Below are 12,133 nucleotides of genomic sequence, written 5' to 3'. Positions count from 1 at the left end.
TTTGTTGAATTAATTCATAAATCAAGCCCCGTTTTACAGCTGTAGAACTGAGGCCCCATGAAAGGCTGTTTCTTGCCGAAAATCAGGCAGTAATTAGTGGTGGGTTATTACAGGGCTGAGTAAGAAAATCAGGCAGTAATTAGTGGTGGGTTATTACAGGGCTGAGTAAATATCAGGCAACCCTTACGCACATGGAATTTCTCTATACATACAGATGTTAATTTATTTAAATTTAGGATCAGAGTTTCTTTTTTACTCTGTATAATATTTTTAAGTAACTTCTTATTGTACTATAATTTACATGCAATAAAATGCAAGAATCTTAAGTTCACAGTTGGATAAGTTTGACACTTGCACCTGATCCACTTTGTAATGTTACAGTGTGATCTGTTGCACTTTTATGTTACCTGTTTATTGAAAGATACCAACCACTAGACATAGGAAATGCCAGCCTCGTTAGCTAATGGCTAGTGAATGATGTCACAATGTATTCATTGTGATGGCCCCCACAGCATTTTCTTTGTTTGCTCATATTACTGGCATTGTATTCACTTCTGAAGCAAATTTATTGAGATTAACCTGAGGCAACATTTACAGTATTTTCAGGTCTGACTCAGAAACGAATTTCACAAATAAGCTATATAATGCTGCTCACTTCCAGCAGCAGCCGACAGTGGCCTTGTGAGCACCTGGGGTATCTCTCCAGGCCTGATCCTTGAGAAAGCTATGAAATGGTCCCCGTGTTTGCCCTGCCTCTTTTCTGGGTACCTATCCATATGGCTGGCCTCACCCTCCTGTGTCATTCCCAGCCCCTTGCAAAGAAGAAAAATCCTAGGGGACCTGGTGGCTTTCTTCAGACATTTGAAGGGCTTTCCTGTAGAAGTGATCTTATTTTATGTGCCCCCAAAGGATTGGCTGGCTGACTGTTATTCACTCATTCATTCATAATTCAATAAAACCCCACTAATACTGTGCCAGGTATTATGTAACATGTAAGGATTTTGCACTGAACAAAACCAACAGAGAACCTATCACTGTGGATGCTTATATTCTAGTAGGGGTGGCAGATGTTAATCCAGTATCGTCTTTGTATTAATAATTTCTAGTCTGGGGAGTAGGGGTAAAGTCCAGAAAAAGAAGCAGAAGAAGAGGCAGTTTGTAGAGAGCTTTCCAGGTCCTAAGATGAGAAAGATGCTCAGCAGGCTAAAGGAAAGGAAGAAGGGCAGTGTCTGGATTGCTGAGATGGGGAGAGAGTGGGCCAGACAGGACCACTGACTGGGGTGTGGAAGTCATTGTAAGGAAATTAAGAAGTGAAAGGGTGAAGACATAGGACCAACTGGTGGCAATTAAAGTGGATTGGATTTCAATTCAATATAGAAAAAAAAAAAAAAACAAACCGAGTTTGACAGGGAGAACAGAGTGCCCTGAGGCATACTGTGTTTCTTTATCGCTAATAATGTGTAATGGTCTTCCCTGGTGGCTCAGTGACAAAGAATCTTCCTGCAATGCAGGAGACGCAGGTTTGATCCCTGGGTTGGGAAGATCCCCCGGAGAAGGAAATGGCAACCCACTTCAGTATTCTTGTCTGGTAAATCCCATGGACAGAGGAGCCTTGGGGGCTCCAGTCCATGGGGTCGCAAAAGAGTCAGACACGACTTATAGAGACTAAACAATAACAGCAACGATAGCATGTAATTGAGACTTGTTAGCTATATTTCAAGTGTCTGATAGAGAGTACACTACCATAGGTGGCAAGTTGGACACCAAGTGATCCTTGAATCTCTGGACCTGGATAAGTCTCTGGACATCTCTGGAAGTCTCTTCCACCCTAAAATTGTATGTTGAGGTGGCCGGAAGACTGACAAGGCTATTATAGGGATCTGGGCATCAAATAGTAAGGACCCATGAGATGGAAGGTCTTGGCTGGCTGAGTATGGGAGATGATCGCTGATGAAATGTCTAGCTGTAGGAGAATGGAGGATCAGTGGGATATTGACACAGCAGGAGGCTACACAGCCCTGTGAGTCAATGACTAGAGTTACTGCTATCAACGTGTACAAATCTCAAAAGCAAAGTGTTCAAAGAAGCTAGTTGCAGGGAGATAGTCATGGTTTGATATACAAGTGTATAAAATTTAAAGTCATACTAAATAATACTGCATATGGTTTATGACTACATGGTACAAATGTCAAAGATAAGTAGGAAGTATGAACCAAATTGTTTAGCCAAATTGTGTCAAAGGAGAGAGAGATGAAAATGAGATCAAGGAGAGGTACCCAGGGGTTTTCAGTGTATCTATAATGTTCATGACATTCATTTTTCTGCATCTTAAACTATTTCATAATAAGACAAATTAGAGAAGAAATCCAGGTGAGTCTGACATACAGCTAGGTTTGAGAACCAGAATCAAGTGCTTCTCAAAGTTCAACATGCATTTGAATCCTCAGGGGATCTTGTTAAAATGCTGATTTTGTCTTATTAGGTCTGGGGTGGGGCCTAAGAATTTGAATTTCTAACCAAGTCAGGGGAAACTATCACTCTGAGTAGCGAGGATGGGAGATTCCCGTTCTCTAGCATTCCCGCTAGCCAGGGACTGCTCAGAAATGCTGCTCTGGACAGCATGCCTGCCTTCAGAGTCTGGGTACAGCTGGAGGCACAGTTTGGCAATCTCAGAAGAGAAGCTTTGAGAACCTAGGGAGACAGACTTTGGAGGGATTTCCCCAAAGAAATTATATCTGCAGGTGATCAAGGCAGGTCTGCAGCAACATATGTTGTCTGCTGATTTTTTCTTCTTAAACGAGTTTCTGTTTAACGCTTTGTGGTCATGCACATATAGGTGTCCAGTGTAACAGTGTTTCCCAAACCAAATTATACTCAGCTGGAAATCCCTTCAGCCTTGACCTTACAAGAAAGAAGCCAAGGTCACTAAAGAGAGGGAGGAAGCAGACGTGTGGTCATTACACTTTGTGGGAATCATTTGTAGGTAGCAGCTCCCAGGTTTCTGGATGGTGGGTTTTTAAAAAATTAATTAATTTTTGGTTGTGCTGGGTCTTCGTTGTTGTGCAGGCTTTCTCTAGTTGCGGTGAGCAGGGGCTACTCTCTAGTTGCAGTATGTGGGCGCAGTTTCTCTGGGGTATGTGGAATCTTCCCGAACCGGGGATCAAACCCGTGTCTCCTGCCTTGGCAGGCAGATTCTTATCCACTGTGTCATCAGGGAAATCCTGGATGGTGGGGCTTGAGCTGAGCAAAATAACAGGCCTTCAGGCTTCTGCTCTGCACACCCACATCCCAAGACGACATATGCTACTTAAGAAAGGGACAAGGGGACTGTTGTACAAGTTACCAACTTTGCTACACACAGGTATGATGTGCTTGTACACTTTTTGTTCTGTGAAGTCCAATGTCCTTTATATGTTCCCACTGAACCGTAAGTGCTATGACTGTGGGGACCACACATCTTAGGTTTAGCACCTGGCCCAGTACCTGGTACGTCTTAGGTGATCAAGAACTGTTTATGGGATGAGTGAAAGAATTTCAGCTCAGATACAGGTGTTTTTAAACTTAACCTTTTTATTTTGAGAGCATCATAGATTCTTTTAACGTAGTTATCAGAAAAACACAAAGAGATTCCATGTATCCTTTCCCCAGTTTTCCCCAGTGGTAATATCTGGCATAATTACATTAGTGCAGAATCAGTCACAACCAGAAAATTGTCACTGATACAATCTGCTGGCCTTAGATTTCCCTGGTGTCACATGCAATCTTATCATGTGTCGGTTCATTTATTTATCATCACAGATGACACAGAATGGCTCCATCACCACAGAATCCCTTATGCTACCTTTTTATAACCCACCTCCCTCCTCTATAATTTTTAAGAATGTCACCTCAAGAATGTTGTGTAATGGAATCACAGCAGTATGTAACCTTTTAGCGTTGGCCCTTCCCACTCCGCACGACTCCCTGGACATCGTCCAAGCTGCTGCATCTGTCAGTGTTGTGTTCCTTTTCCGGACTGAGGGATATTCCAGTGTGTGCATGCACCACAGGTTCTTTATCCATTCGCCCTTCCAAGGATTTTAGGCTTTTTCCAGTTTGGGGCTATCATGAATAAAACTTCTGTGAACATTTGTGTATAGGCATTTTTGAATATATATTTTCATTTCTCTGGGATAAATGCCCAGGAGTGCAAGTGCTAGGTCATATGGTAACTGCGTGTTTAATCTTATAAGAAACTACTAACTGGTTTCCAGAGAGGCTTGGCTTGCCTTGCACATTCCCACCCAGAGTTTATGAGTGGTCTGGTTGCTCTGTGTCTTCGCCAGTGTTTGGTGTGGTTGCTGTTTTTCAGTTAGAACTCCAAGAGCACTGGTAGAGGTCATTATTGAAAGGAAACTTGCAGTGAATTACCACAAGACTTTAGTAATAGCAGAGAATCCAGTAAGTTCTGTGGACACTGTTCTATGTCCAGAAACTTAGCGGGCACATAAATACTGTAGGAGGAATGCTTTTCAGAATATTACAGAAATGTATGGATGTGAGAGTTGGACTGTGAAGAAAGCTGATCGCCGAAGAATTGATGCTTTTGAACTGTGGTGTTGGAGAAGACTCTTGAGAGTCCCTTGTACTGCAAGGAGATCCAACCAGTCCATTCTCAGGGAGATCAGTCCTGGGTGTTCATTGGAAGGACTGATGCTAAAGCTGAAACTGCAATACTTTGGCCACCTCATGCGACAAGTTGACTCACTGGAAAAGACTCTGATGCTGGGAAGGGTTGGGGGCGGGAGGAGAAGGGGACGACCAAGAATGAGATGGCTGGATGGCATCACCGACTCTGTGGACATGAGTTTGAGTGAACTCCGGGAGTTGGTGATAGATAGGGAGGCCTGGCGTGCTGTGATTCATGGGGTCGCGGAGAGTCGGACACGACTGAGCGACTGAACTGAAGATTAAAGTGAGAAAGATGGTTGAATATTGGTGGAAGTAGCATCAAATATACCCAAAGAAATGTCAGAATATCCAATGGCAGATGGATGGTGGAAGAGGGAGAGGAGAAGGGGTCAGGAACCCACCTGCATTCAGCAAGAGCAAAGGCCAGCAGAAGTGAAGTGAAGTCACTCAGTCCAAGTCTTTGTGACCCTGTTGATTGTAGCCTGCCAGGCTCTTCTGTCCATGGAATTCTCCAGGCCAGAATACTGGAGTGGGTAGCCGTTCCCTTCTCCAAGGGATCTTCCCAACCCAGGGATCAAACCTAGGTTTCCCACGTTGCAGGCAGATTCTTTATCGTCTGAGCCACGAGGGAAGCCCTAAGAGGTTATCATTAATTCATAGCTCATTAATGCAACAAGTATTCATGGAGCAGCCTGCTCTGAACCAGGCACATGAGGCATGGTCATGACCAAGGTAGGTAAGGTCCCTGACGGTTAGAATAGCCAGCTCTTATTTATGTATCAGATGTGCTAAGCGCCTTATGATATCTTTTAATCCTCCCACAGAAACAGATTATTTTAAGCCCATGTTACAGATGAGGAAACAGGCTCAGAGAGGATAAGTAACTTGCCAGGGGCCACAGAGCTGTTGTGCCATGAAGCTGACATTCAGATCCAGGCATGTCTGACCATTTTATGATTGGTGGAGTTCGCTAATGAATGTTAAACTTAAGATCAGGAGCACGTGATGCTGGGAACCCAGAAGCTCAGTGAGGGGCCAGGATGCTGTCTGGAGCAAGAATCCAGGGGCTTAGATTTTTCTGAGCCCCTAACACTCCAGAAATCCTCTTGCTTACTTCCTACTTCCTGGTGTCTGAAATCTTTTCAAAAGAGGACAAGATTCTTCCATTTCATCATTAGAAGTTAATGTATAATTGCAGCTCTGTTTTTTTGTGTCATTATCTCCAGAAGGAGAGACAACTGCTCCCTTATGTGCAATAAGCTATTCTGGTACCTGTTGTTAGGAGGCCCTGCACTCCCTCCAAGCTCAGTGTTTCAGCTGGCACATTTTTCAGCTCCTCTGTCCCTCAAATAGGGGGATCCCTTCCATCTGTCTATTACTATCTGTTTATCAAGGGGGTGGAGGTGGTGCCCTGGCACTCCTGACATTGAGCTCTGCTGTTGGTAAGCCTGTTGCTTTTCACTATTTCTTTCAGCTGATCCACGAAGAATCTCATTCTTCTGTTGGCTTTAACCCTGCCAGCAGGCTGGAGATGACTGAGGCCTGGATTAGTGGGGTCTGGCCAGTCATTAGGGTCAGTCAGTAATCTCTGGGCCACTTGAGTAAGGAAGTATATCGCTAAGTTTCAGCTTCCTTTTTTTTCCCCTTTTTTGGTTTCTGTAACATCTGCTCTTCGCAGGGGATTGTCCTGCTTTCTGGGATCCTGACTTACATAATGGTCGTTTCTCTAGCCTCTGTGTGGGGCTGGAAATCTTTGCTCTCATCCCAGGCCTTCTTTAGAGATGTAACATGATGGTCCTCAGGTCTGTTCATGCTTGCAAAGCGTGATCCAGCATCCTCACACATTAATTTGCTAGAATAGAAATTCTATTTAGAGCCAGACCACCTTGCCTGTGAGGAACTTGAACCCACTGGTTCTTTTTTACACCTGCCTATTCTGGTGACCTGCTCTCAGGCCCAAGTATTTTCTAGGTGAGGTCGCGCTGTTAGGGCAACACTTTCAGGAAGGGGATGGTCCGCTGGGCTGAGATGCTGCCCTCAGCCCTGCCCTAGGGGACTGCTTGGCCCCAGATCTCCCATTTCACCACAGGGGGAAAAAAACAGGCATCTTGTTTTAAGTTCTTTAAAAGTTATTAATAGTAATCATGTATGCTGCAGCCGCTTTCCAGGACTCTCTAACAACCAGAGAAGAATTCATACGAATAAAAAGAGCAATAATAATAGCTAACATTTATTGAGTAGTTTTCATGTAATAGATATCATGCCTAGAATAAACTTTTATCTGTTCTTTTTAGTTTATTCTGTATAACCCTGTTAAATAAGTGATATGATCAGCCACATTTTATACACATGGGAACTAATGCTCGGGGGGTTAAGAACCAATGTCTGTGACTGAGGCCCTTGCCCTGAGGCACCATGTGACACCTCCTCCCATTCAGGGAAAACTTGATGAAGGCCTTGTCCTTCCTTATAAAAGTGCCACAGAATGGCTAACAGGTTTCCCAGGGATTCCAGAGTCATCTGAAAGAGCAGTATTTTTCAAAACACTGTCTGTGAACCACCTGCATCAGAGTTCCCATCACAGCTTATTAAAATCTCAGTCAGGCTGAATCACAGCCTCTGGGAAAAGGGCCAGGGAATCTGCATTTCTAGAAAGCTCCCCCAGGGATTCTGATGGACTCTAATAAACACTGCTATTTTCATTGGCATCCTAATCACAGTTTATGGGTAGAGCTGACACCAGCAAAAGGGATTAGTGCATCTGTGGGCAGGGTTTGGGCAAACTTTCTGGGAAGGGCCAGAGCATAAATGATTTGGGCTTTGCAGGCCCTGCAGGTCTCTGTTGCAAGTCCTCAGTTCTGCCATTGAAACGTGGAAACAACCACAGACAGCCTGTCACCAGAGGGTGTGAGTGCATCCCAATAAAGCTTAGTGTTCAAAAACAGGCAGGGGAGGCCACAGTGTGCTGACCTCAATAGTAGTCCTGGCCCACCAGCACTCTGACAACCCCTTTTCTAGGGGACTTCTTTTTTTTTTAATTGGAGGAAAATTGCTTTACAATGTTGTGCTGGTTTCTGCCACATGACAGTGCGAGTCAGCCATAATTATACATATCTCCCCTCTCTCCTAAGCCTCCCTCCCGTCCCCCATCCCACCCCTCTGGGTCATCACAGAGTGCCAGGCTGGGCTCCCTGCATTATATTACAGCTTCTTACCAGCTATCCGTTTTACACAGGATAGTGTATATATGTTGATGCCACTTTCTCCATTCGTCCCTCTTTTTCCTTCCCCCACTGTGTCCACAAGTCCATTCTCTACATCTCCATATCTTCCCTGCAAAAAGATTCATCAGTACCATTTTTCTAGATTCCATATATATGCATTAATATATGATACTTATTTTTCTCTTTCTGACTTACTTCACTCTGTATAACATGTTCTAGGTTCATCCACTTCACTAGAACTGACTCAAATTCATTCTTTTTCATGGCTGAGTAATATTCCATTGTATATATGTCCCATACCTTCTTTATCCATTCATTTGTAGAAGGACATGTAGGTTGCTTCCATGTCCTGGCTATTGTAAATAGTGTAACAGTGAACACTGGGGTAAATGTGTCTTGTAGTATTGTAGCTTTATCAGTATATATGTCCATTAGTGGGATTTCTGGGTCATATGGTAGATTTATTCCTAGTTTTTTAAGGAATCTCCATACTGTTCTCCATAATGGCTCTATCAGTTTACATTCTGTGGGACTTATTCTTATAGTACTTTCTGTTACCTGTGGAGAGCTATATCCATGAAGATAAAATCACCTGTTGTAACAGATAAACCTTGAATCTTTGTGACTTAAAGCAGTACAAGTTCTGTCCTCTCATCTCACAGCCCAGCGAGGGTATGCCTACTTGGGTTCTTCTATGTTCTTCATTTAGGGACCTGGGCTCCTTCATAGTGTAGCTTCATCCTTCTTGGTTCTCACAGCCATCCTCAGAGCCAGTGGATGAGGAAAGACAGCCAGGATTATTCATGGGAAACCTGTATGGGCCTGGTCTGGAAGAGGTGCCCCACATTTTACTGGCCAGAATTCTCATTGCGTGGGGTCCTGAAACAGCAGTTTCTCAAGGCTGTGAGGCCCTTGGTCTCAAGACTCTCTCTAGGCCCTTCTATCTTTGTTTGAAATCCATCCACTTCTAACCTGGGCTCATCTCTTCCTTATAAAAAGCCTTGCTAAGGTCAGTCAGTAGGAGCCAGCCCACGGCCTCACTCTGACCTGTCTAGCCACGTTCCTTAAGGCTGTAGGCTCAGAAGGCACAGATCCACCTCCTCAGTTACTGTAGGTGCGAGTTTTATCACCTAGTTTGCTACTGTATAACAGAGATCTCCATCTCTCTAGGCTCTGAGACCATTTCCTCCCTGGCTGCTGCCTGCCTGTGAAGCCTGCACCACATATTTTAGGTTGTTGCCATGGTAGCACTCCAGTGCAAGATACCGACTTCTGTACTAGTCCAGGTAGCACAGAGGCTTTACCAGGTAAACCCCAAACTGTATGTGATGAACACAACTAACTGCTTATTTCTTGCTCACATCACATTCTAATACAGATGTTCTTGGAGGCATGACCTTCCATTTGGTCATTCAGAGACCTGGCTTTTTTCCATCTTGAACCTCTGCCTTCCTATGGGTCCTTGTGGTCCTCTCCTGCTGGCCATAGGGAAGGCAGGCAGGCTTCCCATGGGAGCCCACAGGCACATCACTTGGGTCTGTATTCTCTTGGCCAAAATCAGTCACATGGTCACACTCCCTGAAAGAGGGGCTAGGAGATATAGTCCAGAGACAAGCCCCGGAGGAAAGGAAGGAGGTTTAGGCATGCATGTGGCCGTATCTGCTTCTTGGGTCAGGACTGTCTGGACTGATGGAGTGATGTCCAGGGGCTTATCAGGGAGAAGGTCAATAGGTAGCCTGCCTCAGTGACCACTAGGGGCACTATCAGGCAACAGCTAGTGAGATCCGAAAGATGTGCAAAGTAAACAGCAGATGTTTACTTGTGTCCACCCTGTGCCTGGCAGTGGGCCAGACTCTGGGGACCTGGAGGAGGACCAAGCTCCTCCTGGAGCTCCGGGTGATCCCCCTAAACACAACCCTTGCACTGGATGCCAGGGGGCCAGGGAGTTGGGGAGGAGGGTGGGTTTTCTACTGCGGCTGGTTTGAGTGCCTCCTGTAGCCCTCGAAATGCCTCCCTTACAGTTGTGAGTGGCCCTGCCATCAGTAAGCACCGTCTCTGCGGTGTACTGGCCAAAACGTAATTAGAAGGAGAAAAGAGCAGCCGGCAGCAGATATTCTGTTTATCTCTCTCAGTTGTTTTCCTAGGACATCATCTGCCCTCTCTGAGGCTTCTAAGGAGGCGGTTGCTCCAGATGTAGGGTCATCACCCTGTTTTGTGTTTGTTTCTGGCTGTTGGCATTGGCAAAGTTAGGGAGCTGGCACTGTCTCAGAACCCCCTCTGTGGTGCTGAGGGTGGCACAGGGAGGGGCCCAGATCCCCACATCCTTGCTCTTTTCATGTTTTTGGCCATTTGGGTTAGAAACCGCTGCTGCTGCTTCTGTTGATGACTGAGTCATGGGCCCGACTTAACTGGAGATTTTGGCTGAGGTCCAGGCAGACAGCTCTCAGTCAGCCGCCATTGAGCATCAGCTCTGTGCCCAACCCCTGTTCAAGAGCAGGGATGCACCCCTCACAGGAGCCCACTTGCTCTCAGTAACTCAGGGCCGCTGGAGAGGATCTTGAAACTGTTATGCAAGGCAACAGCAATATTCTCCAGGAGGGTTTTCAAAAAGGGCTAAGAAAATGGGCATAGAAGACATAGCTAACCTTGGAGCAGGCTATGGAGGGAAGCTTTTACATCTCTTTCAGAGATTTTTTCGGTAGAAAGTCATGTCACTAGCAGCAGGAAGGTAGCCTAGGTAAGTATCTAGGACACCCTTCCAAGCTGCCTTTATTAATTTGTTGCACGGTGTCTTCTAAGGCAGTGAGGGCTACAAAAGGTTAAATCTCTCCTATACGATGAACTCAGCCATCCCCGTGAAATGGAGGAAGCGGAATACCATTAGACTCTCTAATCTCATTTCTCTCATGCTGTCCTTCTTGGAGCCTATCAAACAGTGTCCTGGCAGAGAGTCAGTTCTGTGGCTGCGAAGCATCAGAGTCAGTCTCTTTCTGAACATGCCAGAAGGGCTGTAATTTAGAAAATGTAGCCTACCTTTTAAGGAAGGATGAAAAGGTACTAAATGCACCTTTCTTTGCATGTTAACTCCCAAATGTTCGGGATATATTAAATGTGTCATTCCTGGGGAATTTTATTTTCTCTTTTATTAGAGTTATTTGCATGACAGAATAGAACTTATTAAAACTGTTTGTATTTGTGGATCTCTGGTGGTTTCATGAGTACTGCTCAGGGCCCTCTCTGTACCAACTAGTCAATAAGATATGTGCCTTTTGAGTGTGTAGCTGTGCATTCAAGATGCAAATGCAGTAATAATTTTGCCCTTGTTTTAATTGTTTTTCCTAAACGACACATGTGATTCTTCTTATCTGATTTAAGCATTTCTTAAGGGGAGGAGGTAGGAAAGTATTAGCAACTGCTGCATCAAAAAAGCTAAATAAAATTGGAAGTTAGATTTTGAGATTTTTCTGTTAGTCCTAGTCTTTTTCCATATTGTGATGCTGTCATAAATTAAAGGGGAGGGTGGTGGGGCCTACCAGGATTTTGAAGTTTTTTTTCCTCCTATTTAAAGTTTATGTCTCCTAGATAGCATCCCATAATGCTGGTTATTTTTATGCAGAATATTTGGGACAAAGAGGCTCTCTTTAAACGAAAGATAATTGCAAGCTTTGTCCCTTGCCTCAAGTTTACTGCAGGGTTTCTCTCCCCTCTGGTTATACAGAAATGAAATTATAAACCACCAGTAGCCTGGGAAATGTCAATCGATTCCAAATGACTAAATATTTAATTCAATCATTGCCTATACCTCCAAGGATGACTCGGGTGTTTTTCTTGTTACTGAGGGCTCCATGAAAGCCGAGCTCTGCAATGGCTGCTGAGGACTGTGTCTGTTGCAAGGAGGCTCCCCTGCAGTGAGGAGCTGGGCAAGCCTGTTCCATAGCAGCCCTTTTTGCAAATGGTAGTGGATTTTTGCAGAAGGTTTGTGGCCAGATCGCTATGTATAATACTGATGAAGCATTTTTGTTCCAGCTCTGTCTCGGAAGACCTAGGCTGTAGACGTGGGGATTTCAGTAGGAAACATTATGGATCTGTGGAGCTGGTAAGTTTACATTGTCTGTTCAGTGGTAGTACATTGATTTCGATTTAGAGAGGATCGCCAAGCTCCTCAGATCTTTTGTTGTATATTTACTGTTAGACCATGTGGGTACAGTATAAGGACTGGATGGGAATGACTGACTATT

At 44.6% G+C, this 12,133-nt stretch overlaps 1 protein-coding gene across 1 annotated transcript in view; it reads left to right on the top strand.

The window, feature by feature from the left end:
• Positions 1-12,133, top strand: part of GARNL3 (GTPase activating Rap/RanGAP domain like 3) — a 168,585-nt gene that overhangs the window by 32,837 nt on the left and 123,615 nt on the right. The window contains exon 3 of the mRNA XM_055400212.2: positions 11,922-11,991. Within this exon, the coding sequence (XP_055256187.2) occupies positions 11,922-11,991 (70 nt within the window). The remainder of the gene's footprint in view (positions 1-11,921; positions 11,992-12,133) is intronic.

The sequence above is a fragment of the Moschus berezovskii genome, chromosome 11, assembly GCF_049115385.1.
Source record: "Moschus berezovskii isolate FMDL1 chromosome 11, NW_MosBer_1.0, whole genome shotgun sequence".
NCBI lineage: Eukaryota > Metazoa > Chordata > Mammalia > Artiodactyla > Moschidae > Moschus > Moschus berezovskii.
The sequence above is the reverse complement of the archived record's forward strand: the minus strand, read 5'-3'. Positions and strand labels throughout refer to the sequence as shown.